Source organism: Myotis nattereri, assembly GCF_964212035.1.
Source record: "Myotis nattereri genome assembly, chromosome: 17".
NCBI lineage: Eukaryota > Metazoa > Chordata > Mammalia > Chiroptera > Vespertilionidae > Myotis > Myotis nattereri.
In genome coordinates this window covers 481,240-507,696 of record NC_138092.1, presented here as the reverse complement: position 1 = coordinate 507,696, position 26,457 = coordinate 481,240, and the positions used below count along the sequence as shown (strand labels likewise).

Sequence of the window (26,457 nt, the reverse complement as noted above, 5' to 3'; positions counted from 1 at the left end):
GCCCCTGCCCTACCTCTCACCTTGTCTCCTGCTCGGGGCGGTTCAGTCTGGGTTTCTCCTGCCCGAGACGTGACCCCAGGGCCGCGTCTTGGCCAAAGCCCGGCTCCAAACCCCGGGCCAGGGTGCAGGGGCCAAGCTCTGAGCCGAGGCCTGCGGCGCCCCCTGCACCCCAACACACACCCGACCCCAGGACAAAAGAGAGGCGAGACACACAGGAGGTGGAATTGCTTTTATTGGGGTGGGCGCCGCAGGCCCGCCCGTGGTCAGGTTAGTGTTCTGCCCTGAGGCAGCTGGAAGCCTGGCGCCTCCCCCACCGCCCACCCGGGTTAGTGGAACATGCAAAGCTGAGTCGGAGGGTGGAGGGGAGGGGGGTCCCCCGCACCGGGGCTGGGCGGAGCAGGGTGGGCCCGGCTGGGCTGCTGAGTCAGCGCCGACAGTCCATCCAGCATCCCCGGGCCCAGCGCAGGGCTGAGCTCCCGGAGAGGCGGGCGGGCGGACAGCACCCTAGGCAGGACTCGAGGCCCAGGAGCCACGGGCCCGGAGAAAAGAGCCCGCAGAAGCCCCAGCCGTGCCCAGCCAGGGCCAGAGGCCCCAGGTGCACCCAGAGGCCCGTCTCGCCCCAAGCCGGGGCCCTTGGGGCCGGGTGTGCGAGGAGAACACAGAAGGCACTTTCTAGGAGCAGAGGCTGAAGGCAGAAGCCAGAGGCCTGGGGTCTCAGGAGAGGGTCGGGGGCTGGGGGCCGGGGCTGGGGGCAGAGCCCAGGCAGCTGGCCCTGCAGGCTGGACCCTCATCTTCCCGTGGGGAAGGGGCTGCTCTGGACAGACTGGAAGAGACGGCTGACACAGGACCCGCTCCCTCCCCCCAAGGCCCACTGAGCCAGCAGGTCAGTCCTGGACCAGATGAGAAAACGCCAGCCCCAGGGGCTCTGCCAGGGACGGGTGCCCCCTGCCCTGAGCAGCCAGGACTGGTGGCTGGTTGGTCGTTGAGCGGGGCCGGCCTACAGGGTGGGGGGACCTCCCTGGGGAGACAGGAGGGCTGGGCTGGGGGCCCTGGACCCGGCAAGGCACCTGGCTGTGGTGAGTGGCAGGTAGAGAAAAAGGGTCGGGGGGTGGTCAGTGGGGTAGACCAGCCCTGTCCCCCAAGACACAGGGCTGCCTGGACGGCACGCACATTCACGTTAGTCTGGTCTTTTTGGTTAAACTTGAGGCACCGCTTGGAGGAAGACACCTTTAAACGTTACAGAAAGTAAGACTCAGCGCCTGGCAGGGAGCCTGGCCACATGCAGAGCGGGGGGGGGGGGGGGGGGGGTCAGGCCGTGGCGGACTCGGGGCCCCCCAGGGAGGTGGCGGGCCCTGAGGCGTAGCGGCGGCCGTAGCCGGAGGAGGAGTAGGAGGAGGAGGAGAAGGTCATGGAGAAGCCGGAGCCGGTGGCGTCGAAGCTGCCCCGGCGGGAGCCGGCCCGGGAGCCGGTGCGGGAGCCGGCGCGGGAGCCGGCGGTGGAGCCGGAGCCGCTGACGCTGTAGGGGCTGTAGTAGCCCTTGCTGGACTGGGCGGCCGCCTCCAGCAGCCGCAGCCCCGTGCCCTCCTCCACCATGCTGCGGTCCAGCGCGTCCTTGTAGGAGATCTTGAGCTTCGTCTTGGGGCAGGTGAGGTACTTGGAGTAGGCGCCCACGTCCCGCAGTTTCTGGGCCGTGCGGGCGTCCACGGTGCCGCGCTGCAGCGCCTCGTCCAGGGGCACGCGGCCGGGCGCGTCGGGCTCGATCAGGCCGCCCGTCAGGTACTGCACCTCCAGGAAGCGCTGGCCGGCCTCGTAGTACAGCCAGCCCTTCTTCAGGGCCTGGGCGGCCGACATCTTGGTCTTGGTGCGCGGGTCCTCGAAGCCGTGGAAGGCCTTCTGGGCCAGGTTGATGCGGTCCACCATGACCTTGTCCACCAGGCCCTTGCCCACGGCGTCGGCGACGGGGAAGCGCTCGCCGGTGCCGGGGTCGATGATGCCGCCGGTGCAGGCCTGCGCCTCCAGCAGCCGCTGCCCCGTGATGTTGTCCACCAGGTTGCGGTGCATGGCCTCCGTGATGGACACCTTCTCCAGCGTCTCCGTGTCCAGGATGCCGGCCACGGGGCCCGTCTCCTCGGTGGGGTCGGACCAGGAGGCCAGCTGGGTCCTGGAGGCGGCCGGGCTGATGGGGTAGGAGGAGGAGGACCCCACGGAGGACGAGCGGGAGCGGAAGCCGCCGGCGTTGCCCGAGAGCATGTCGGCGAACTCGGCGATGGAGAGCGTGCCAGCGCGGTACTGGTCCAGCGCGGAGCGGTCGATGAGGTTCTTGGTGATGGCCTCGTCGATGTCGTACTGGCGGCCGGAGCGGCGGTCGATGATCACGGACTTGACCACGCCGTCCGAGGAGGAGATGGTGATCTCCTCCCACTCGCACTCCTGCTCCGACAGCTCCAGGTAGGTCTGGTGGTCGATGAGGCCCCTGCGGTAGGCTTCGCTCACCGACATCTCCTTGCCCGTCTCGGGGTCCACGATGACCACGCGGCGCTTCCGCACCGAGGACTTGGAGGACGTCTTCCGCTCCCGCTTCTTCTCCTTCAGCGGCAGCAGGCGCAGGCCGGTCTGCGGGTCGGGCACGCAGCGCTCCATCAGCTGCAGGTAGGTGAGGTTCTCCTCCGTGTTGGGGTCGAAGAAGCCCTTGGTGTCGTCCGAGGGGTCGGCCAGGATCTCGTTCATCTCCTCGTCGAAGAGGCCACGCTGGTAGGCCACCTCCACGGGCAGCCGGTGGCTCTCCTCGGGGTCGATGATGCCGCCCGTGGCGATCTGGGCCTCCAGCAGGCGGATGCCGTGGTCCTTCAGGATGAGGCCCTTCTTCATGGCCTGGAAGAGGGAGATGAGCTTCCCGGTGTAGGGGTCCTTGTAGCCGGTGACCGCCCGCTCGGCCGACAGCAGCTTGTCCTTGAACTCGGGGCCCACGATGCCCATGCGCACGGCCTCCTCCACGGTCAGCTTGAGCCCCTTGATGGGGTCGATGACGTAGCCGGTGGCCGCCTGGGCCTCCAGGAGCTCGAAGGCCGTGCCCGGGCGGATGATGCCCTTCTTCATGGCCTGGTACACCGACAGCCGCTCCTTGGTGGCGTCGACCAGCACGCCGGCGATGCAGCTGGTGCCCTCGAGGAACTTCTGCAGGGTCTTGGTGACCTCCTCCACGGAGGCCAGGCCCTCCTGCAGCCGCTGCGCCGTGGCCTCGTCCATGACCCGCGAGCGCACCAGCTCCTCCACGGTGATCTGCTTGCGCAGCCCTTGGAAGGTCAGCTTGCGGGCGTCCGAGAGCGGCAGGAGCAGCTGGCCGCTGCTGTCGTCGCGGCGGCAGCGCCGGAGCAGCTGCGTGTAGCTGAGGCGCTCGTCCGTGGAGGGGTCCAGGTAGGCGCGCACCTCGCTGGGCTCCGACAGCCGGTCGTGCGTGTCCTTGTTGAGGTAGCCGCGCTGGTAGGCCACCTCCAGCGGCAGGTGGAAGCCGAGCCGCGGGTCCACGATGCCGCCCGTCGCCAGCTGGGCGTCCAGCAGCCGCAGGGCCTCCTCGGCGGGGATCAGGTCCTTCTTCATGGCCTGGAAGAGCGAGATGGGCTGCTCCGTGTAGGGGTCACGGTAGCCGGTCACGGCCCGCTCGGCCGACAGCAGCCGGTCGTGCAGCTCGGGGCCCACCAGCCCCTTCCGCACGGCCTCGTCCACCGTCAGCCGCTCGCCCTTCACGGGGTCCAGCAGGAAGCCCGTGGCCGCCTGGGCCTCCAGCAGCAGGCGGGCCACCTCGGCGCTCAGCAGCCCCTTCTTGAGGGCCTGGTAGACGGTCAGCGTCTGCTGGGAGCCGGGCAGGTACACGCCGGCCACGCAGCCCGTGCCGTAGAGGAAGCGCCAGGCGGACTCGGCCTCGAGCACCTCGCGCAGGCTCTTGGTGCCTTCCCGGAGCAGGCGGCAGGCCTCGCGGGAGATGATGCGCGCCTCGTACAGGTCCTCGGCCGTGAGCCGGCGGCGCACGTAGTCGTAGGAGGCCAGGTTCTGCTGGCGGATGATCTCCGTCTTCTCGATGATCTCGATGATGATGATGATCATGCGCTCCTTGGTCACCCGGCCGGCCTGGAAGTCGGCCATCAGCCGGGTCCGCTGCTCCTCGGGGATCAGGTCCGACTGCATCACCTCCCACAGCGACATGGTGGAGCCGCCGGCGCTGCCGCCGCCGCCGCCGCCGCCAGGGATTTCAATCTGCGTCTCCTCGAAGGCCTTCCGGGTCTCCTCCTCCGTGTACACCTGTGTGGTCTCCACCACCTCCACCTTCTCCGCCCCCTTCAGCGGCAGCAGGCGCAGGCCGGTCTCGGGGTCCTCCACGCAGCGCTCCAGCAGCTGCAGGTAGGTGAGGTTCTCGTGCGTGTTGGGGTCGAAGAAGCCCTTGGTGTCGTCGCTGGGGTCGGCCAGGACGCGGTTCATCTCCTCGTCGAAGTAGCCGCGCTGGTAGGCCACGTGCACGGGGAGGCGGTGGCTGTGCACGGGGTCGATGATGCCGCCCGTGGCGATCTGGGCCTCCAGCAGGCGGATGCCGTGGTCCCGGAGGACCAGGCCCTTCTTCATGGCCTGGAAGAGGGAGATGGTGCTGCCCGAGTAGGGATCCTTGTAGCCCGTCACGGCCTTCTCGGCCGACAGCAGCTTCTCGTGCAGCTCGGGGCCCACGACGCCCGCCTTCACGGCCTCGTGCACGTACAGCCGCTGGTTCCGCACGGGGTCCACCAGGAAGCCGGTGGCCGCCTGGGCCTCGAGCAGGAGCGTGGCCGTGCTGGGCCGGAGCAGGCCGCGCCGCATGGCCTCGTAGATGGTCACCTTCTCCTTGGAGTCCTCCAGGTAGACGCCGGCGAGGCAGCCGCTGCCCTGGAGGAGCGTCCGCACCGAGTCCACCTCCGACAGGTCCTTGACCGACGTCCTGCCGTCCCGGAGCTGCTCAAACTGGGCCTGGCTGAGCACCCCGGAGGCCAGGAGCTCGCTGGCCAGCACCGGGGCGCGGAGGCCGCTGAAGGAGAGCCGCTCCCTCCGCACGGTCTCCACCTCCTCCACGATGGTGACGACGATCTTGAGGATCTTCTCCACGGAGACCCTGCCGGTGCGGTACTGCTGCAGCAGCTCCCGCCGCTGCTCCTCCGTGAAGTACTCGGAGTGGATGAGCTCCCAGACCGTCACCGTCCGGCCCTGGAGGCTGCCCGCGGGGACCTCGACCGTGGCCTTCTCGAAGGCCTCGCGGGCCTGGAGCTCGGAGTAGAGCTCGTCCTGCCGGGCCCGGGCGGCCTCCTCCGAGAGCGGCAGCAGGCTCAGCCCTGTCAGCGGGTCGGGCCGGCACTGCTGCTGCAGCTGGCCGTAGGTGGCCGGCTCCCGCGTCCGGGGGTCGACGTAGGTCTTGGCCTCCTCCCTGGACCCCTTCAGGGTTTTGCGGGTGTCCTTGTCCAGGAAGCCCCGGGTGTAGGCCACGTCCAGGGGCACGCGGTGGCTCTTGCTGGGGTCCACGATGCCGCCCGTGGACAGCTGGGCGTCCAGCAGACGGAGGCCCTGCTCCCTGGGGATGAGGCCCTTCTTCAGGGCCTGGAACAGGGAGACGCTCTGCCCCGAGTACGGGTCCTTGTAGCCCGTCACGGCCTTCTCGGCCGACAGCAGCTTCTCGTGCAGCTCGGGCCCCACCAGGCTGGCGCGCACGGCCTCGTCCACGGTCAGCCGGGCGCTGGTGGCGGGGTCGATGATGTGCCCGGTGCCGGCCTGGGCCTCCAGCAGGGCCACGGCCGCCTCCGGCTGCAGCAGGTCTCTCTTCAGGGCCTCGTAGAGGCTCATCTTCTGCCCCGCCTCTTCCAGCCACACGCCCGCGATGACGTCGCTGCCCCGCAGGGCCTGCCGCACGGCGTCCAGCTCCGCGACCTCGCGCACCGAGCGCTCGCCCTGCTGCAGCTGGCGGAAGAGGTCGCGGTTGATGACCCTGCTCTCCAGCAGCTCGGCGGCGGGGACCAGGGCGCGCAGGCCCTCGAAGCACAGCTGTCCCTTCTGCTCGTGCTCCTCGACCACGGTGATGATGATCTTGATGATCTTCTCCACGGTGACCTTGCCCGTGCGGAACTGGCGGAGCAGGTCCCGCCGCTGCTCGGCCGTGAAGTACTCGGAGTTGATGATCTCCCAGATGGTGACCGTCCGGCCCTGGAAGCTGCCGAACGGGGCCGAGATGGTGGCTTTCTTGAACACGTCCCGGGCCTCCGAGTCGGTGTAGACCAGCTCGCCGCCCTTGGCAGCCTGATCGGTGAGCGGCAGCAGGCGCAGGCCGGTCTCGGGGTCCTCCACGCAGCGCTCCAGCAGCTGCAGGTAGGTGAGGTTCTCGTGCGTGTTGGGGTCGAAGAAGCCCTTGGTGTCGTCGCTGGGGTCGGCCAGGACGCGGTTCATCTCCTCGTCGAAGTAGCCGTTCTTGTAGGCCACCTCCACGGGCACGCGGTGGCTGTGCACGGGGTCGATGATGCCGCCCGTGGCGATCTGGGCCTCCAGCAGGCGGATGCCGTGGTCCCGGACGATCAGGTCCTTCTTCATGGCCTGGAAGAGGGAGATCTGCTCCCCGGTGTAGGGGTCCTTGTAGCCGGTGACCGCCCGCTCGGCCGACAGCAGCTTGTGGTGCAGCTCGGGGCCCACCAGGCCCTCCTTCACGGCCTCGTTGACCGTCAGCCGCCGGTTGCGCACGGGGTCGATGAGGAAGCCCGAGGCCGCCTGGGCCTCCAGCAGGATGAGGGCGGTGCCCGGGCTCAGCAGCTGCCTCTGCAGGGCCGCGTACACACTCAGCTTCTCGTGGGCGGGCTCCAGCAGCAGGCCCGCGATGCTGCTGCGGCCCTGCAGGTAGCGGCGCATGTCCTCCCGCTGTGCCAGCTCGGCCACCGTGGTGCGGCCCTGCGCCAGCCGCTGCAGCTCCTCGGGGCGCAGGATGCCCACGTCCTGCAGCCGCTGGGCCGGCACCTTCCGCCGCAGCCCGTCAAAGGCGAACTCGGGCTCCGCCTCCGCGGCCGGGCCGTCGGGGGCCTCCCGGCCGTTGGGCAGGGTCTTGGCGGCCGCGGCCTGGGAGGCCACCATCTCCTGGGAGTGGGCCAGCGCGGCCCGGTGCTCCTCCTCCAGCCGCTGCAGCCGCTCCCGCAGCTTCTGGTTCTCCTCGGCCAGCAGCTTCTCCTGCGCCTGCCGCTGCTGCTCCAGGCGCTGCAGCTCCTCCTGCTTGCGCCGCACGCCCTCCTCGGCCTCGCGCTGCCGCCGCCGGGCCTCCTCCATGCCGGCCACCAGCTGCTGCCTCTCCTGCTCCATCTGCTGCTGCTGCCGCTGCTGCTCCTCCCGCAGCGCCTTCGCCTTGGCCACCTCGTCCTGGAACAGCCGCTCCAGCTTGGCCTTCTCCTGCTCGATGAGGTGCTCCCGCTGCAGCAGGCTGTCCTTCTCCGAGAGGAAGGTCTGCTGCAGCGCCTGCGTCTCCTGCAGCAGCTGCTCCTGCTGCACCGTCTGCATCTGTGGAGGGAGAGGGGGGTAAGGGACCTCAGCCCGGGAGCCCCCGCCCAGCCCGCCCCTGAGCGGGAGGGGCCGGTACCTCCTCCGACTTGAGCTGGAGCAGCCTGGCCTCCTGCTTGAGCTTCTCCTTCTCGCGCTCCAGCTCGGCGATAGCCTCCCGCAGGCGCCCGGCGTCCTGGTCGCTCTGCTGCCGCTGGATCTCCAGCGTCTGCACCAGGGTCACCTTCTCCTGCGTGGCGAGCTCCGTGCGGTGCAGCTTCTCCCCGATCTCCTCCGCCTGCTTCCGGAAGCGCTGGGCGTCCTCCTCCGCGCGGGCCTGCGCCCGGCTCATCTCGGCCACGCGCAGCTTCAGCCGCTCCGCCTCGGCGCTCATCTCCAGCTGCCGCTGCCGCTCGGCCTCCAGGGTGCGCTGGAAGCCCTGCGTCTCCTGCGCCAGCTGCTGCTCCATCTGCGCCTTGTCCTCCTGCAGGCGCCGGGCCTGCTCCTGCGCCAGCTCCTTCTGCTGCTGCAGCAGCTCGGCCTCCGCCTTGAGCCGCGTGGCCTCCTGCACCGCCTGCATCTTCTCCTTGAGCATCTTCTCGGCCAGCGCGCGCTGCTGAGCCAGGTCCTCCTCCGCCAGCTGCCGCAGCCGCGCCGCCTCCTGGGCCGCCACGCTCAGCCGCGCGGCCTCCTCCGCCACCTGCTTCATCTTCTCGGCCTCCTCCTCCAGGAAGCGCTGCGTGTTGTCCTTGTCGCGCAGGATGAGCGCGCGGTTTTCGGCCTCGATCCGCGCCTTGAGCTTGCCCAGCTCCTCCATCTGCACGCGCACCGAGAAGAGCTCCTCCTCCACCTGGCTGCGCTGGCGCGCTGCCTCCGTCACCTCCGCCTTCAGCCGCTGCAGCTCCTCGTCCAGGATGCCCTTCTGGTGGTCGGTCTCCTCCAGCTGCAGCCGCAGCGTCGTCAGCTCCTGCTCCACCTGCGCCTTCTGCCGCAGCGTCTGCTCCGCGAACTTCTTGTGCTTCTCCATCTCCGCGTCGGCCGCCTGCTTCTGCCGCAGGGCCGCCTGCTCCGCCTGCGCCCGCCGCTTCGCCTCCTGCTCGGCTTCCTTCCGCAGCTTCTCCGCGGAGGCCTGCGCCTGCGCCCGGGCCTGCGCCTCTTGCTCCGCCGACTGCTTCAGCCGCTCCGCCTCCTCCACCTGCAGGCGGGACTGCGCCGCTTCCCGCTCGGCCTGCTCGCGCGCCTCCTCGGCCTCTTCCGCGGCCCGCCGTGCGGCCTCTGCCTCGCCGCGCAGCCGCTCCAGCACGCTCTGCTCCTGCTGCAGCGTCTGCTGCAGCTCCTGCTCCTTCTGCTGCACCGCGAACACGTGCGCCTTCTCCTCCGCCTGCAGCCGCTTCTGCGCAGCCTCCTGGGCCAGCTGCAGCTGACGCGCCGACTCCTGCTCCGCGCGCTCGCGCAGGCGCCGCGCCTCCTCCACCTTGGCCTTGAGCCGCTCCACTTCCTCCAACGCCGCTTTACGTTGCCGCGCCGCCTCCTCCTCCGCCGCCAGGCTCTTCTGCACACGCTCCTCCGCCTCGCGGCGCCGCTGCTCCTCCTCGGCCGCCAGCTGCCGCTGCCGCGTGGCCTCCAGCTCTGCTTGCTCCTTGCTGCGCTGCGTGTCCTCCGCGTTGCTGCGGATGCGCACCAGCTCCAGCTCCAGCTCCGCCTTGCCGGCGGCCGCGCGCTCGAAGCTCGCCTTCAGGGCCAGGATCTCTTCCTCCACCTGCCGCCGCTGCCGCAGCGTGTCCTCCACCAGCCCCTTCTGCCGCTCCAGCTCGCTCTCCGAGGCCTTGCGCAGCTGAGCCAGCCGCTCCTCGATGTCCGCCTTGTGCTGGGCCGCCTGCTCCTCCAGCCGCCGCCGGTGGAAGGCCTCGTCCTCCGCCAGCCGCCGAAGGCGCTCGTTTTCCGCTTCCTTCTCCTTCAGCGCGATCTCTGCCTCTGTCTTGAGCCGCGCGGCCTCGGTGATGGTGGCCAGCTTCTCAGTGAGCACCCGCTCCGCCTCCGCCCGCTGCCGCGCCGCGTCTTCTTCCGCCAGCTGCCGCTGCCGCTTGGCCTCCTCCGCCAGGGCACGCAAGCGGGCGGCCTCCTCCGCCAACTCCCGGAACCGCCCGGCCTCGGCTTCCAGCCGCTGCTTCGACTTCTCGTTGGTGGAGCGCGACTCCTCCTCGGCTCGGGCCTTACTGGCCAGCAGCACCTCCATCTCTGCGCGCACCTTGGCCAGCTCTGCCTCCAGCTCCTGGCGCTTCTGCTTGGCCTCGGCCGCCTCGCGCTGCAGCCGCCCCAGCTCCTCCTCCAGCAGCAGCCGCTGCTGCTCCCCCTGCTCGGTCTCGGCCCGCAGCCGGATAAGCTCCTGCTCTGCGGCCAGGCGCTGCTGGGCAGTGCCCTCCGCCAGCTGCCGCTGCTTCTCCAGCTCCTGCTCGGCCAGCTCCCGCTGCCGCACCGCCTGCTCCTCCGCCTTGCCCCGCCGCCGCGCCTCGCGCTCTGCCTCCTCCTTCTGCTTCTCCGCCTCGGCCTGCGCCAGGCTCTTCTGCTGCGCCACCTCTTCCGCCTGCAGCCGCAGCCGCAGGGCCTCGTTGGCCTTCAGCTGCCAGCGCTCCAGCTCCCTCTCGGCCTCCTCCCGGGCGCGCTCCGCCTCGGCCTGCTGCTGGGCGTGCCGCTCGGCCTCCTCGCGCAGCTGCGTCACGGTGACGTGCTCCTCCTGGAGGGTGCGCTCCAGCTGGGCCGTCTTCTCCGCGAAGGAGGCCCGCTTGCTCTGCAGTTCCGCGGCGGCGCTGCGCTGGGCCGTCTCCAGGGCCACCTGTACCTGGCGGGCCCGCTCGGCCTCCGCCTGCCGCAGACGGCGATCCGCCTCCTCCGCCTGCAGCCGCAGCTCCTCCAGCGCCTGCAGGGCCCGCTGCTTCTCCCGGGCGGCCTCCGCCTCCGCCTTCACGCGCAGGGCCAGCTCGGCCTCCGCCTGCCGCTTGCGCTGAGTCTCTTCCTGCACCTGCCGCCGCAAGCGCTCCGCCTCCTCCTGCGCCTGTCGCTTCTGCGCCTCGGCCTCCTCCGCCCGCGCCCGCAGGGCCTGGAGCTCGCCCTCGGCCCCGCTGCGCTGGCGCTCCGTGGTCTCCAGCTGCAGGCGCACCACCCGGATCTCCTCCTCGATGCGCACACGGCTGCGCTCGGCCTCCTCCGCCTGCTGGGCCTTGGCCTGGATCTCGGCCTCCGAGCTCTGCCGCAGGTGCTGCAGCTCCTCCTGGATGCTGCGCTTCTGCTGCTGCGCGTCCACCGCGGCCTCCTCGCGCCGCACCACCTCCTCCTGCATGCGCCGCTGCAGCTCCTGGGCCTCCCGCTCGGCCTGCGCCTTGGCCTGCGCATGTGTCTCCGCCAGCTGCCGCTGCTGCTCCAGCGCGGCCTCCACCTCCGCCAGGCGCTCCCGCTCCTCTGCCCGCTGCTGCTCGGCCAACCTCTGTGGCCGCGGCAGAGAGAGGGAGAGAACCAGAGAGAGAGTGAGTGCCAGCCTGGCGCGCAGGGGACACGGCACCACCACAGTCCACGCGGACAGCAGGATGGGGGATGAGGGAGACAGAGGTCACAGCCCGGTGCGGGAGGGAGCGTGCACCCGCCCGGGACACTCAGGGCAGCGAGCGCAGCCAGCCCCACGGTGCTCACCAGCCCCTCTTCCCTCAAACAGGCGACGAGACAGACGAGAGAGAGCGAAGCAGGAGGCTCGCAGGCCCTGAGCTGCACCACCACCAGCCCTGCCTGAGCATGTGAACGCGTGACACGACCCCAAGGTGGCCACGCGGGGCAGCGGTGCCCACCGCGCCAGCTCAGAAGGACGCAAACGCCTACAGCTGACCACAGAGGAGGCTGCAGGTGGACCAACGGCGAGGCCACCAGGAGGAGCGGGAGAGCTGGTACCCCCCTGCCCTCGCCCAAGTACACCCCTGCCCGGCCCGCCACCAGCACCCCAGCTCTTCCAGAGCAGCAGCCGCGAGGAGTGAGGAACGGCGACGTGGGCTCCCGAGGAAGAACCCGAAGGACAGCCGGTGGGGCAGGCGCAAACGCAGAGGAGGAGGTTGAGGCGGAGGAGGAGGTGCCAGCCACCGTGGAGAGCAGGCCGAGCGCAGAGTGGGGCGCTGGCGGCAGCAGGGAGTGGGGGGCTGAGCTAAGTGATGACCCCCGAACTCCCGGGGCTGCGTCTGGGCAGCAGGAGCCCCACCCCCAGGCCTACCTCCTCCTCCTCCATGCGCCGCAGCGTCTCGCTGAGGAACTTGATGTACTGGCTCGTCAGCATGGTCAGCTCGCTGTAGCGCGTGCGAAGGTCCACGTACTGGGGGCAGGAGGGGGGCAGCCAGGGTCAGCCCCGCCGAGCCACCCGGCCACGCCCCGAGCCACCCGGCCACACCCCCAGCCACCCGGCCACGCCCCCAGCCACCCGGCCACGCCCCCAGCCACCCGGCCACGCCCTCCGCCTCACCTCCTGGATGACGCTCTCAGACCCTGACTGGACCTTCGGCTTCTTGGCCGGAGAGGCCACCGGCTCCAGCTGCGCCTTGTACGTGATCAGCTGGAGCTCATAGTCCTGCCGGGAGACACCGTGAGCCGCCGGGTCGCCCCGCACCCGCCCTGACAGCTAGGCCTGTGCTTGGGGCCACCCCTGAGGGTTCAGGCCCCAGGACCCCAGCCTGGCTGGGGTGGCAGGAGGCAAAAGCCTCACTTTTGAAAAAAGAAAAATTATTTTTAATTGGTTTTAGGGAGAGAGAAACATCCATGATGAGAGAGAATCATGGATCGGCTGCCTTCTGCACGCCCCCGCCACACTGGGATCAAGCCCACAACCCAGGCATGTGCCCTGACCGGGAATCGAACTGTGACCTCCTGGTTCATAGGTCGACGCTCACCCCTTCGGCCGTGCTGGCCGGACAGAAGCCTCACCTTGATGGCGTTGATGTACTGCTTGGCAAACCGCTGGCACTCCTCCACCTTCTCTCCGTGGCGCTCAACTTCCTCCAGCAGCGCCTGGGGGGCCGAGGGGTGGTCAGCACAGGCCATGCCCGCCCCGCCCCTGCCCACCCGGCTCCAGCCACACTGGCCCCGGCCTACCTTCTCCTGCCGCAGCTGCTCCCGCACGGCCCGGCTGTTGGCCAGCGGCAAGGCCTGGATCTGCTCCTGCCGCTGCTTGGCGTCCTGCAGCCAGGCGCCCAGCGGGTCGGCGCTCTCCCGGTAGTACCGCAGCTGCCGGCCCAGCTGCTCCAGCTCCCGCTGCCGCAGGTCATTCTGGGCCAGCACAGCCTGCCAGCGCTCCAGCAGCTGGGCCACCCGCTCGCGCCAGCGCTCCACCTCCACGTCCCGCTCCCCGTGCCGCTGCTGCAGCCGCTCCCCCACCTCCTGCGCCCCCCGCAGTTCGTCCCGCAGGGCGTCGAACACGGGCTGCTGCGCCTCCGCCTGGGCCCGCAGCTTCTGTTGGGGAGAGAGGGGCGGTGCTGCTTCAGCCCGAGGCCCTGCGGCTGGCCCCCCGGGGTCCCCGCCAGGCGCTGTTCTGATGGTGGTACCTTGAGCGCAGCCTTGGTGGCCTCGAGCTCGGGGAGGGTGGAGGGCACGGCCTGGGCCTCCTTGAGTTGCTCCTCGTGGCCCCGGAGCACCTCCTCGGCCCCCTGTGTGCTGCGGATCACCAGGCTGATGGTCTTGAGCCTGGGGGAGAGCGGGTTCAGAGCCGGGGTGGGGGCGGGCTCCCGGTAGGATCAAGGGGAGAGTGCTCGGGGCCGGGGGTGCGGATGCCTGCGCTGCCATGGAGGCCGTGCTGGCCGGACGGCGAGCTCACACCTGTGGCCTGGGGGTTCTCGGACTTCCCGCCCAGGCTGGGGAGAGGGACCTGTCAGCCTCAGTGAAGAAACAGTGGGTAACGCCCGGCAGGCGGGGCTCAGGGGTTGAGTGTCGACCTATGAACCAGGTTACAGTTCAATTCCGTTCAGGGCACAGGCCGGGGTTGCGGGCTCGATCCCCGGTGTGGGGCGTGCGGGAGGCAGCCGACCAAGGATTCTCTCTCATCACTGGTGTTTCTATCTCTCTCCCTCTCCCTTCCTCTCTAAAGTAAATAAAAATATAAAATAAGAAGAAAGAAAGACAGGGTGGGTGAGGGTAGGCATGCTGCCACAATATCGAAGGGACTAAGAAACGACATGTCGGAAACAAGGATGTGGGACCGGGGCCGGGCGTGGACAGTGAGTCCGAGGTGGGACGGAGGAGGGGGGTCCTCACTCCTTGTGAGAGAAGCAGAGAACCCCATGGTGTGCAGGCTGACGAGCCCGAGGACAGAAGGGGGCCCTGGGCTGGGGGACGAGGCTGGCAGGAGGACAGGCCTGGGAGGGCTCGGCACTCCCCGGGGCACTGGGGCTGCGGGGGGGGGAGTCAGGACGTGGGAGGCAGGTCCCCCACAAGGACCTCCGCATGGGCCCCTCCCACATCCACAGCCCCACCCCCTGCCTACCCACCCCGTCCACACCCAAGGAGCCACTTGAGGTGGCTGGTGCCCCCAAAAACCTCACTTGCCAAGGGTCACCTCCCCTGTGGGCCTTCCTCACCCTCCTGGGCTCCACACTTTCCTCAGACACCCCCAGCTCCTGACATCACACGGGTGGGATCCCCCCAAGTCCTCACTCCCGCAGTCCCCCACCTCAGGGAGCACCCCTCTCAGCCCGGGTCCAGTCATCAGGAAGTCCCGCCTTCAAGGCACAGGGCTGACCCCCTCTCCCCACGTCCACCTTGGTCCACACCCACCACCTCCTTTTTGTTTGTCTATCCTCATCCGAGGATATTTTCCCATTGATTTAGAGAGAGTGGAAGCGAGGGAAAGACAGAGACATCGATGTGAGAGAGAAACACCCACTGGCTGCCTGCTGCACGCGCCCTGACGGGGGTCCAGGCTGGGGAGGAGCCTGCAGCCAAGGTACAGGCCCTTGACCAGAATCGAGCCTGGGACCCTTCAGTCCGCAGGCCGACCCTCTATCCACTGAGCCGCACCACCTCTTGGCACACCCCTCCATAGCCCCCCCGCCTGTCAGCCTGTCCTGCGCCCACACGGGGGGTCGGGCGGCCTCTGCCCAGCGCCCTCCCAGGTCAGGCCCTCGGGTGCCTCGCCGACCGGTGCACTCACTTCTCCAGGTAAATGGCGGAGAGGCTGCGGACCTGCTCCAGCTTGACCAGGGTCAGCTCCAGCTCCGAGCGCAGCGTGGGGGCGGCCGGGGAGGGCTCAGGCAGGGCCAGGACCTTCTCCGCCTCCTCCGAGAGCCGGGCAACCCCCTTGCCCAGCCCTTCCACCTCCGCCTGTGCTTTCTGAGGAAGTGAGGAGTGGAGATGAGCTGCGGAACCCAGACACCCCCCCCGGGAGTCCCAGGGGGACGGGGAGGGGACAGGAGGGGAGGGGGGGGCAGGCGCCTGCCTGCTGCTCGGCGATGCGCTGGGCACACTCCCGCGCCGGCTCCTTGTCCAGCGGCAGCCGCAGGCGGTGCACGGTGCGCGTCTCGCAGGCCTCCAGCTGCAGCCGGATGTCCTTGAGCTCGGAGATGCAGCGCTGGCAGCGGGACTCCTCTTGCTCACCTGGGGACACGACCTGCTCAGACGCTGCCCGGCTGTCCGCCCGCCCGCCCGCCCGCTCGGGCCACAAGCCTACCCTGCTCCAGACTCTGCAGCAGCTGCTGGTAGTGGCGGCTGCAGGAGCTGTACTCGCGCTCGGCCTGCAGCCGGTCCTCGGGCCCGAAGTTGCCGGCGTCCTGGCTGTCCCGCAGGAAGGCCTGGTAGTGCAGCTCCAGGTTGCGCAGGGCCTGGCGCTGCTCTTCCGGCTTCAGCGTGCGGAACTGCGGGGGGCGGGGGGGGGCACAGGTTGCTGAGCACATGGGGCAGGCCCGGGCGGAAGCCCCCGCCCCCCACGCCCCTGTGGCCCGTCCTACCGTGACCAGGGACCAGGAGCGGATGAGCTGCAGGTCCCGGCTGAGGCTCTGCCACGCCAGGAGGCTCTTCATGTCCACGTGCAGCTGGTGCCACAGCGTGACCAGCGCCTGGTGCTGGGCCTCCAGCCTGGCAGGTCGGGTTCGGTCAGAGGTGCCAGGTACCCGCCCACCCCCGCCACCCGCCCCAGCAGCCAGACCCAGGCATCCGCCCGCCACCCGCTCCAGCAGCCAGACCCAGGCACCCACCTGGCCACGGCCTCCTGGGCTTCCGGGTTGGGTGGGGGCACGAGGAAGCACACGGAGGGCACGGCGGCCTCGGACCCAGAGCTGCTGACCACCTTCCAGTGGGACGGCTGCACGGGGCCCACCAGCTGGCATTCGTCACCCTTGTGCACGGTCACCTGGGGCAGCCGGAGTGGTCAGTGCGGCCACGCCCCCCCAGCCGGGCCCCTCGGCCACGCCCTCCACGGGCGCCCCTGCCTCACCTCCACCTGCTTGTAGTCGCACACGGCCAGCAGCGGCACGCGGCCCCGCACGGGATGGGCCGGGTTGCGGGGCTTCAGCTGCACGATGGCCTTGGCGCGCTTGGCAAGGCCTGACAGGTGCCCCCTGTACTCGGTCAGCTGGTCCTTCTCGTCCTGCAGGGGAGGGGGAGGGGCCGCTCAGAGACCATCGCCCCACGTCCAGGCAGCAGGTGCCCAGGGGACAGTCCGTGAGGCCACACCCCCACCGTGCAATGAGCCGGCGCGCTGGGCACCGCCACCCTGAGAAGAAGGGTCCTTTCCCTGCCCGGGGAGGGGCCAGGCACGTGGAAACGGGACACGTGACCGAGGCAGGGCCCCAGGCGTGGCCTCCAGGGCTCCCACTGAAGCTCCTTCCTTCCTGGCCAGCACGGATGCCCAGGTCACACGCTGCATCCTCCAGGGCACGGGCCCAGCTGCACCCTGGTCCCCAAACATCCTGTCTCCTCTCCCCCCTCCCTCTCCTGGCAGGTCACTCCCTCCTCCCGTTCCGTTCAGCCCTCCAAGGGGCCAAACCCACCAAGGACTGTCCAGGGGTTCAGGTCAGGAGTCCACCTGGAGCTGCCTGCATCTCTCTCCTCCACCCCCCAGCACTCCCAGAAGCCAGGGCCCCCCCGGGTGCCCCACCCCAGCCAAGGGCATGCCGCCTCTGCCCGCCTCGGCCCTTCACTGTGCCTGCCCCTTAGGCATCAGGCCGAGACGCCCAAGGACCATGTTCGGGTAAAGGGCTGCAGCAGAGCAGCTGCCCAGGGGCCCGGAGGGGGCAGGGTTCCTTCCAGCTCTGGCCAGACACCTGCTACCACCGTGCCCGCTGCCAGCCTTGTCCCCCACACCCATCCCATGTGCTGACGGCCCCATCGGGCCCCTCCACTCCCAGAGGGACCTTCCCAAAGCACCACCCCCGCCCCTGGAGCCCGCTCCGCCCTGCCTGCCGCCCCCCCCCCCCGACCTGCGCCGCCCGCTCACCTGGGCATCCTGCAGCAGGTCCTCGAGGCGCGTGACGGTGATGGAGCGGTCGCAGGTGTACTTCCTGCGCAGCGTCTCCTGCAGCTTCCGCAGCTGCTCCTCGGCCTCCCGCACGTCTGAGAAAAACTGCAGCGGGCAGGGGTCAGGCCGGGCTCGGGCCGGGGCCTGGGACACGTGCACAGCTGGGCGGTGCAGGGCCCGGCGGGGGGGGGGGGGGGGCCCGCATGCCCCCATGGTGGTCGAGGGGCTCCGGGGACACCGCCCTGAGCGGGTGTGGCGGGCTCACCTGGAAGTAGGCGGTGTTCTCCTTCAGGTGCGCCTCCACACAGCAGCACAGCTGTAGCATCCAGCTCCACTGGGTCTGCAGGGCCGCCTGGAAGGACTGTGCACGGGTCCCTGTCAGCCTCCAGCCCTGGCCCTGCCACCGGGAGCCCACAGCCCTGGGGCCCACAGCCCTGGTCCCTGCAGCCCTGTCCCTCAGCCTGGTCCCCTGAGCCCCTGTCCCTCAGCCCTGGGACCCTGAGCCCCTGTCCCTCAGCCCTGGGACCCTGAGCCCCAGTCCCTCAGCCCTGGTCCCCTGAGCCCCTGTCCCTGCAGCCCTGGTCCCCTGAGCCCCTGTCCCTCAGCCCTGGTCCCCTGAGCCCCTGTCTCTGCAGCCCCCACCTCCACTGTGGGCCGAGCAGGGTGGTCCTCGCGCAGCAGCCGGTCCCCCGTGGTCTGGATCTCCTTGATCTTCTTTTCCTTCAGCTCCAGCTCACGCATCAGGGCCTGACAGAAGGGCAGCCGGTCTCAGGGTCAGTGTCAGGGCCGCACGGCTCCCGGCAAGGCCACTTGAGCCCTCGAGCTCCCCGGTGGGGCCTAGAGCTGGACCTGCCCAGCCTTGGGGTGCACTGTGGGGGTGCGGGGCCGCCTCACCGAGTAGCTCTCCTTCTTGGCGGTCATGTTGGCGTTGCGCTCGCTCCAGTCGAAGCCCACCTCCTCCTCCTCCTTCTCGCTCAGCCACATCAGCTCCTTGGTGGCGGCCGCCACAAACCCGTGCAGGCTCTCCAGGGACCGCAGCCGGGCCTTGGAGGAGTTCTGGAGGCGAGCAGGGCATGTCCACGGGACGGCCCGCCCCCCACCGCCGGCCCCCCCAGCCCTGACCCCTGGTAGCTTCCAGCCCCAGAGCCCCCGGTCCCTGCTGCCCGCCACACGTTGGCCCCGCTCACCAGCAGCTTGGCGAACTGCAGGTCCAGCCGGCCCAGGCACTCCCGGTAGGTGCTCCGGATGGCCGGGGAGAGCTGACCCTGCAGGCGACCAGGAGGGTGAGACCTGCGTGGCCAGGGCCTGGGCCCACCCCGAGGGCCGCCCCACGGCACCCACGCACCTCGTCGCTCCGCGCCCGCTCGATCTTGGCCCGGAACTCCTCGATGGACTGGTGCAGGCCGCGGTGGCTGCCCAGCTGAGCCTCCACGCTGGGCAGGTCCACGCCCCACTCGGCACTGTCCACACGGCGCTGGTTGTCCTCCACCCAGGCCAGCAGGTCCTGCAGGTAGCGCAGCGTGGAGTCCTCGAGCTCGGGGCGCCGTTGGGTGGTCTGCAGGGTCACCTGCGTCACCTGGGTCACGGGCGCGGCCACGCCGGCCTTCAGCCGGAGGTTGTACTCGGTGCGGATGGCCACCAGGCGCTCGTGCAGGCGGTACACCCTGGGGGCGGGGAGTGGGGGGGTGAGCAGGGAACCGGCTGCCCCCCAGCCCCCGGGGCCCCCCCTCATCGGGCGGCACGCAGCCCACCTGCGGTACATCTGCTCGCCCTGCGGGTGCCGCCCGTCCTTCAGGGCCTGCACGTCGTTGAAGAGCAGCCGGATCATGTTGTCTGCCTTGTCCAGGTCCCGCTCCACCTCGCCCGCCCGCTGGGGCACCTTGCCCGCGGCCAGCAGCCGAACGTCCTGCGTGGTGGTCGCCATGACTCAGACCCCGGCCCCGGCCTTTCCCCTGCCCTCCCTACACATCTTCCTCCTGCACGAATCGCCAGCCCTGCCTGGCTGGTGTGGCTCAGTGGATAGAGCGCCGGCCTGCAGACTGAAGGGTCACGGTTCGATTCCGAGGCCCGGGTTGCGGGCTCAATCCCCAGTAGGGGGCGTGCAGGAGGCAGCCGATCCATGATTCTCTCTCATCACTGATGTTTCTCTCTCTCTCTCTCCCTCTCCCTTCTTCTCTGAAATCCATAAAAATGTATTTTTTTAAAAAATCGCCAGCCCTGGCTCTCGAGTGGACCAGGATCCTGTCCAGAGGCCTCACTGGGTCCAAGCAGCCAGTCCCTTCATGACCGCAAGTCACAGCCCCTCCATGTTCCTGGGCCTCACCCCTGCCACACCCTCCGGCGCCTCTTCTGGGTCCTGCCTGGTGCCCAGAGCCAGCTCAGCCCAACTAGCAGTCAGAGTTGGCCACAGGCCAGGAGGGAGGAGCTGGGGGCCAGGAGGCGGGGCAGATGTGGCTCCTCCCCCCGTACCCCTCCCTCCCCTGCCCAGTCCAACCCTGCCCGCCCCCCCCCCTCACCGACTGCAGCAGGGCGTCGGCCTGGTTCAGCTGCTCCTCGCACAGCCCAGCCTCCATCTGCAGTTTGCTGACGATGCGCTGAAGGCACTCCAGCCTAAGGCCCAACACCAGGGACCACCGTGAGGGGACTGCCCGCCGGCTCCGGGTGGCAGAGCAGTGCCCCTGCGCCCGGCCTCCCCGCCGGCCTGCAGCCCACTGTCCCGCCGGCCCAGTGTGGGTTTCCCGCCCCGGGGGTGGGGGTGGGGGTTTCCTCCCAGTGACTCATCCTCGGGTGGCTTCCCCGCCACCGCAGGGCCCCGCCCGCGAGCCTAGTGACCGCAGCCTCCAGGGCGCCGCCCACCTCTCAAACTCGCTGCGGAGCAGCTTCTCCCGCTCCAGGATGGCCACGTGCAGCTTGCCCCACTCCTTCTCCACATCCAGCGGGTGGTAGCCGGGCGGCACCTTGAGCTGGCCAGCTTGCACTGCCCCCTGTGGGCAGGAGCCACACTCAGGCCTGGGCCAGCAGAGGGGTGGGGGTGCCAAGCCCCCGGCCTCCAGGCACCCAGCCCGCCCCACCGACCTGCAGCTCAGGAGTGAGGCCAGGCCCCTCCGCAGCCTCTCCGGACCTCGGTTCCGACCCCACGCCCACCCCGCGGCCCGCTCACCTCGAGCGACTGATAGATGCCCTTGGACCGCGTCTTGTCAGCCTCCTTGGCCGGGAGCTCTGTCTCCTTGAACTTCAGGAACTGGCACCACAGGATCTGCGGGGGCAGAGCCGTCAGCAGCCAGGCCTGGGCTCCACCGCGGCCCCCGCGCCCCCGCCCGCCCGCCAGGACGGCCCACCTCGATCTCCTCGAAGCTGGAGGGGAACTTGCGCTCCTCGAAGACGGCCGTGTGGTGCCGGACCCACTGCAGCAGCAGCATCACCAGCTGCCGGTACTCCTGCCAGCGCAGCTGCAGCTCCTGGGGGAGCCAGGGCGTCAGGGCCGTCGGGGCCACCCCCACCCCACCCCACCCCACCCGGGCCCGCCAGCCCCCACTCACATTGGCCTTCACCCCATCCTGCGCGTCCGGCACCCGGGGCATGGCGTCGTACAGGGACGAGACGTAGGTGATGATGGACTTCTCGTCGGGCTGAGGGACGTCCACGTCTGGGGGAGGAAGGTCAGAGGTCAGAGGGCCCCACGCAGGCAGCAGGGGAGGGGCGGGAGGAGGGGCAGCGGCACCCACCCTCAGGGTCCAGGAGCCGGGTCACTCCCAGGTCCCGCTCGGCCACCGCGAAGGCCTGGTCCAGGTTCTCCAGGTTGGTCTGACCGTACACCCGGTTCATGTCGATGAGCATGGGCCTGTGGGCAAAGCCGGCCGTCAGTGGGGCAGGTGGGCGGGGTCGCGGGGACGGCGAGGCCCGCGGACTCATCAGCACACAGACAGACCCTCCACGTGTCATCCGTCGCCACACTCACCCTGGAAAACACGCTGCCCCCCCACGCTGCCCGGCCTGCCCGCCCACACAGGGAGCCCTCTGCCTTCTGGGCCTGTCCCCAGTGCTCAAAGCCCTGTGTGGGCACAGGTGCAGGTGGAGTGCACGGAGCGAGGGTGCCGGTCAGCTGGGCGCCCTGCAGCCACCCTGCCCCGCAGGCCCCAGGTCCTGGGTGGGCGCGGAGGTCCCCTGAGGACCATCTCCCACGTGGCCGGGCCACCCACACCCCCTGGAGAGTCCACACGGGGCAGATGCTCATGGCTGTGGGCCTCTGGAAGGGCCCGGCGGAGGCATGCTGGGTGTGATGGGGCTGGGCCTGCGTCCGCCCAGCGAGGCAGGCTGGCACGGGCACCCGTCCCCTGGGGCAGCGGGTTCCTGTCAGGGTGAGCCGCCCCTGCGCCACCTCCCTGCCCCGACTTGTTTGCAGCCGCCCGGCTCCTACTTGTGCCGGTGGATGATGGCATTGAAGAGGCGGCCGTCGCGCCAGCTGGTGGTGAAGTTGTCGCAGCGCAGGCCCTGGTAGCCCTCCACCATCCGCTGGGACCACAGCAGCAGCTTCTCCTTGGCCGTCATGTCTTCCGACTGCCCGCTCACCTGGATGTCCGAGATCTGCCCCACAGTGGGCAGGAGCAGCTCAGCCATGCCGCCCGCCTTGCCCGTGCCCACCACCCCACAGCCACCTGCCTAAGGGCAGCGAGGGCTCGGGTCCCGGTTGTGGCACCCGGCAACCACCAGGCCCAGAGAGGGTGCGTGGGGGCCTCGGGTCCCCTCCTGAGCAGCTGGGACCCACCACACCTCAGCCCCAGAAGCCCAGGCCACATCAGCCTGCAGCTGCGGGGGCCTAAGTCAGGCCCCGGCCGCCCTGCGGACACACGGCAGATGCCCAGGGCTCCCTCCGCTGGGGAGATGGGACCTGGAGCACGGCCTGAGCCCCCCAAGGTGGTGGAGGGAGGGCAAGAAGAGCAGCTGCAGGCCCCAGAGCTCCCCCAGCTCAGGCCCAGCAAAGGCTATGGGTGAGGGGAGGGCCGCCAGTCCCCCTCTGGCTGCAGGCTGCGGGGAGGGTCTCTGGGTCTGGGCATGGTACGCCTGGCAGCCCCGGCCCGGGCATGCTGGGGCCATGGCACCAGCCCGGCCCTGCACGGAGTCCTCCCCTTCAAGCCTGGCCCGCCAGCCCGTCTGGCTGTCTGTGTACGGCCTGCCTGTCTCTCATCTGCCGGCCTGCACGCCTCTCTGACTCAGCTGCCGTGCCAGCGGGGCTCTGCCTGCCCAGCTCTCAGATTTGTGGCTTCCTGTGCAGCCGGGCAGGCAACGGATGAGTCACCCGGTGCAGCGGGTGCTCCTCCGGAGCCTCCATTCCTCTGCAGGGCGGCTCTGCGGGCCCTGCCCAGACAGGGCCAGAGGGCACAGGGTAGGCAGGCGCTGGAGAGAGGCAGCCCCGGGCTGGGGTGCGGGCTGGGCGGGGGCAGCAGGGAGGTCCAGGTCCCTCGGGAGCTGCAGCAGCCACAGCCGCAGGGGGAGGCGGTGGCCGGCTACCTGGAAGTGCAGGATGATGGTCCAGATCAGGCCGAGGGTCAGCTTGGGGTTGCCGTCGGCAATGTCATCGTTCCTGATGTTCACCAGCTTCACCTGCAAGCGAGGAGCCCTCAGTGGTGCCCGCAGGGAGGCGGGGGCAGGGCGGCCGGTGGGGGCGGGAAGGAGGCCTCACCTGGCGGTGCCGCAGGTAGTCCAGGGCGATCTGCACGTTCTGCAGCTTGTGGAAGCGCATCCTCCCCTTTTCTCGGGGCTGGAGGGAGGCGTCAGCGTCAGGGCAGAGGCGCGGCCCCGCCGCCCTCGGGACCCCTGAACCGAGGTCCTCCCCCGTGTGGTCACCGTCCCTCTCCTGTCTCAGGTTCCCGCACCCACCCCTCCGGCTGCAAAGGGGGCCATGGACCCAGAGGCCAGGCCCAGCGGGGTTTGGGAAGGCCAGCCGCCAGGCCCAGGCTGAGGGAAGGAAGGAAGGGGCTGGGGAGGAGACAATAGCCAGGAAGCCGCGGGCGGAGGGCAGTGGCATGGGGGGAGGGGTCCTCCTGCCCAGTGGTGGCAGCGCTGGCAGGTCCCAGGCCTGGCTCCGGGCAGGACAGCGGGCAGCTAGATGCACCGCCATCCGCCCACCCAGGTGCCAGGCACAGGTTGGGCCAGGTGAGCTGGGTTCCAGTCTCAGGGAGCCCATGTGCCGCCGTGGCCAGCGGGCACAGCCACTCACCAGGCGCGAGCTCCTGATTATGTCCCGCTCTCTTGGCTGCCCGGCCAGAGCAGGGCAAAGGGTAAGGGGCAGAGGTCAAGGTTCAGAGTCCAAGCAGCAGAGAAACCAAAGCAGAGTAGAGCGTGAGGTTATTGTATCAGGGTTTCGGGGAGGAAAGCAGCAGGGATCTGGGCCTGACCCTGGACCAGAGGCCCCGGGAGGCGCGAGCCCGGGCGAGACAGAATGGGCTTGTGGGAAAGGCCTGGAGGGAGGAAGGCAGACAGGGGGGTCCAGGTGAGGCAGGCGGGGCCACATAGGGCGCGAGTGGGCGCACGTACCAGGCTGTCCCCCGAGAGCACCTCCAGCAGGGAGATGAGGTTGTGGCCATCGCGGAGGTCCTCATACAGGTCGCTGATGTGCCTCTGGGCCTGCGGGACAGGGTGGGTGTCGGCCACAGGCTCCCCAGAGCCACCAGGGGCAGGACCCCAGGGGCAGGCGGCAGGGGGCCCACAGACGGTGCCCCCTGCGTATTCAGAGGCACCTACCTCTGCCCTCCAGTGCTACAGGGCAGGTGAGGAGAGACCAGGAGAGTCCAGAAGGAGAGGAGGAGGAGGAGACAGGAGACAGGAGACAGGAGGAAGCAGAGAGAAAATCACAGGTTGGAGATGAAAGGTGAGCTCCCAGGCCTTCGGGACCCTGAGGGCAGGGGTGGGGCACCTTTTGGCAGGTCAGACAGCTCTGGTTTCCCTGGGGGCCGGCATCCTCCCTCCCTGTCTCCTCACCTCCCTCCCGCCCTCCTCGCCTCCCTCCCGCCGTCTCCCCGCCAAGTGCACACATGCAGGCACCCACCTTGATGAGGTGCTTGTTAACCCACTTGGTGAAGGTTTTCTTCTGCACACGGTCCCGCTCATCTGCGAGAGACAAGGCCAGGTCACCTGGGGCCTGGATGAGCCCCGGAGGCGACCACCACTCAGACCCAGTCACACAGACCCGGCGCCCCACCAGACTGGCCCAGCCAGCCCCATCCAGGCAGGGAGGGGAGCAGGAGGCCAAACCAGGTGCCCACTGCTCAATCCCCCCATTGTCTCCCGACAGAGATGGGAGGGTCCAGGGCTGGCAGGCGCGCCCAGAGCCAGAGCCAGAGCCAGAGCCAGAGCTCAGAGCCCAGAGCGCACAAGTCCCAGCCTGCCCCGTCCCCACACACGCTTCCCAGACACCTGAGCGGAGAGTTTCCCCCAGGACCCAGCCATGTCCTCCCAGCCGGGTAATGGGCCTTTTCCGGGGCACAGAGAGAGCCCAGCCACGAAGGCCCTATGCCCAAGGCCCAGAGGCCACTGCCAGCCTTGCCAACATGGGCCCAACCCTCTCCCTCAGGCCCCAGGGCCTGTCTGAGTCTGTCCCCCAAATTCAGACCCTCAGTGTCCGGGCCCCCCTCCACCCGGAGCCAGGCTTCCTGCCACAGGAAGTGGGCCCTGCCCTTCGCAGCCACTACCTTTCTTGCCCTCGGAGGCCCTGAGCACAGCCAGGTAGAGGTTGTCCTCCGAGCTGGTTCTCTTGCTGCCCAGGCCCTGGGGCTCGGGCACACGGAGCCGGTGCTGAGACATGGCGCCACCCGCCCCTCGCTCTTGGTCCCCGGCCCCCAGGTGCTGCGCTCAGACGCCCTTGGTGCGCACGGACGGTCGGCTGCACAGCACAGGACGCCCTCGCTAGGCACTAAGCAGTGGGCTCAGCTCCCAGCCAAGTCGCTGGGGCCACTCCCTGCCCCGTCCTCCCCACACCACTGTCCCCGCCCAGGAGCCCCACCCCACCCGGCCCACCCCCCAGAGGGAGTGTTCCGGCGGGAAGGCAGCCCCTCCCCCACGGCCCCACCCTCCGCGGCTGAAACAGGAAACCCAGGGGTTTCCTCACCCACCCTGCCCACAGCTGCCCGGGACGGATGGACTGGGCTGTGGGCGCCCGGGGCTGCACACGGTCTGCAGACCCACAGCTGCCCCGGGACACCCCCAGCACAGGGCGTGGGGCTAGAGGGGGCCCCCAGGTGCCCCGGCCAGGCCGCCCTGCCTGCCTACCCCACCTGCTGGAGGGGCTCCCTAAACCGAGCGACTCCTGGCCTGGGGGGGCCCACTGCCCCCTAAACCCCACCTCCTCATAGGCCCACTGTGGGCCACTCCGCTGTTGGGCAGGCCTGGCGCTTCCCGAGCTGCCCATCCCGCTGCACCCCGTCTGCAGAGCCCACGGTGGGCAGAGCGGCGCATAGCTGAGCGCTGACTCACCAGCAGGACCGCCCAGCCTGAGCTGCAGGAACTCTGCCCTGTGCTGGGAGGAGAGGCTGGGGAAGTGGGGGGCACTGGGATGGGGCCCCGCCAGTGAGTCAGGGCTGGGGAGGGGGCCCCTGTGACTCACTGGGAAGGAAGCTGCTCTGGGCAGTGGGCGCAGGATGGGTGGGGATGTTTGCTTTGGGCAGGGCTCACAGATAGCAGCTCCTCGGCTGTAAAGGTGGAAGACGGAGCAAAGGGCGCAGGCTCGGGGCTGCCCACGGCCGGACTGGGGGCTCTCTCCACGAAGGAAAGAATGCACGCCCCGACCGCAGGAATGTTCCAGTCGAGCATCTGGCTTGATGGGATCCAGCTGTGGGCAGCCCCCCTCCCACCTCTGCACTCGGGGCCTCATTCCGGGAAAAGCCCCCCCCCACCCCCCCCACCCCCCGCCCCGCCATCCCTGCTGCCCCTCTGTGGCCACAGGAGGGCGCCCACAGCCTGTGGGGCGGGGCCCAAGCCTGCAGGAGCTGGCTGTGCCCCCACCTTCCCTCAAGGTCTTGGTCCTCCTCCTCCACTCCCCGACCCTCACCTGGGCAGGGCCTGGCCGCTGCTCCCAGCACAGGGCACGCCCAGAACTTCTCCCAGCCCCCAGCACCCCCACCGGCCCCTCCCCAGGTTCGGAGCCTCTTAGGACCCCTGACCCAGCAGCGGGTCAGAGTTCAGGGGTCTGTGCTGAGCACCGGCCGTGGGCAGGCTCCGGGCTGGGCCAGCAGGAACGGAGGCAGGTCCCTGCCTGCAGGGGGAGGGGTCAGCTGGGTTAGGAGACAACACCAGGGGCCCCTGGCAAGGGGTCAGGAGGAGGATCAGGAACCCAGAAGATGCGACCAGAGGCCCAGCGCCTGGCATCCCAGACTGGTGTGAGCCCCGCCCCCCGCCCCAGCCCCCCCTTCCCCGCCACTAAGGGGCCCCCATCCCCGGGAGGCTCCCTCCTCTGGGGTCCCAGAGTTCATCCT

General features: G+C 69.8%; 1 protein-coding gene across 1 annotated transcript in view; it reads right to left on the bottom strand.

The window, feature by feature from the left end:
• Positions 1-214: 214 nt before the first annotated feature.
• PLEC (plectin) overlaps positions 215-26,457 on the bottom strand; it is a 53,973-nt gene continuing 27,730 nt past the window's right edge. The window contains exons 3-34 of the mRNA XM_081111300.1: positions 24,036-24,097; positions 23,525-23,614; positions 23,208-23,243; positions 22,671-22,748; positions 22,499-22,591; positions 21,408-21,574; positions 20,716-20,831; positions 20,530-20,636; positions 20,329-20,448; positions 20,151-20,246; positions 19,847-19,974; positions 19,507-19,600; positions 18,742-18,896; positions 18,336-18,654; positions 18,178-18,255; positions 17,885-18,046; positions 17,633-17,737; positions 17,256-17,351; positions 16,970-17,095; positions 15,968-16,120; positions 15,729-15,883; positions 15,483-15,609; positions 15,206-15,389; positions 14,975-15,132; positions 14,690-14,868; positions 13,089-13,227; positions 12,640-12,996; positions 12,472-12,555; positions 12,014-12,118; positions 11,768-11,866; positions 7,619-10,999; positions 215-7,539 (exon numbers count right to left, since the gene is read on the bottom strand). Coding sequence (XP_080967426.1) covers positions 1,309-7,539; positions 7,619-10,999; positions 11,768-11,866; positions 12,014-12,118; positions 12,472-12,555; positions 12,640-12,996; positions 13,089-13,227; positions 14,690-14,868; positions 14,975-15,132; positions 15,206-15,389; positions 15,483-15,609; positions 15,729-15,883; positions 15,968-16,120; positions 16,970-17,095; positions 17,256-17,351; positions 17,633-17,737; positions 17,885-18,046; positions 18,178-18,255; positions 18,336-18,654; positions 18,742-18,896; positions 19,507-19,600; positions 19,847-19,974; positions 20,151-20,246; positions 20,329-20,448; positions 20,530-20,636; positions 20,716-20,831; positions 21,408-21,574; positions 22,499-22,591; positions 22,671-22,748; positions 23,208-23,243; positions 23,525-23,614; positions 24,036-24,097 — 13,580 coding nt within the window. The 3' untranslated portion in view covers positions 215-1,308. The remainder of the gene's footprint in view (positions 7,540-7,618; positions 11,000-11,767; positions 11,867-12,013; positions 12,119-12,471; positions 12,556-12,639; positions 12,997-13,088; positions 13,228-14,689; positions 14,869-14,974; positions 15,133-15,205; positions 15,390-15,482; positions 15,610-15,728; positions 15,884-15,967; positions 16,121-16,969; positions 17,096-17,255; positions 17,352-17,632; positions 17,738-17,884; positions 18,047-18,177; positions 18,256-18,335; positions 18,655-18,741; positions 18,897-19,506; positions 19,601-19,846; positions 19,975-20,150; positions 20,247-20,328; positions 20,449-20,529; positions 20,637-20,715; positions 20,832-21,407; positions 21,575-22,498; positions 22,592-22,670; positions 22,749-23,207; positions 23,244-23,524; positions 23,615-24,035; positions 24,098-26,457) is intronic.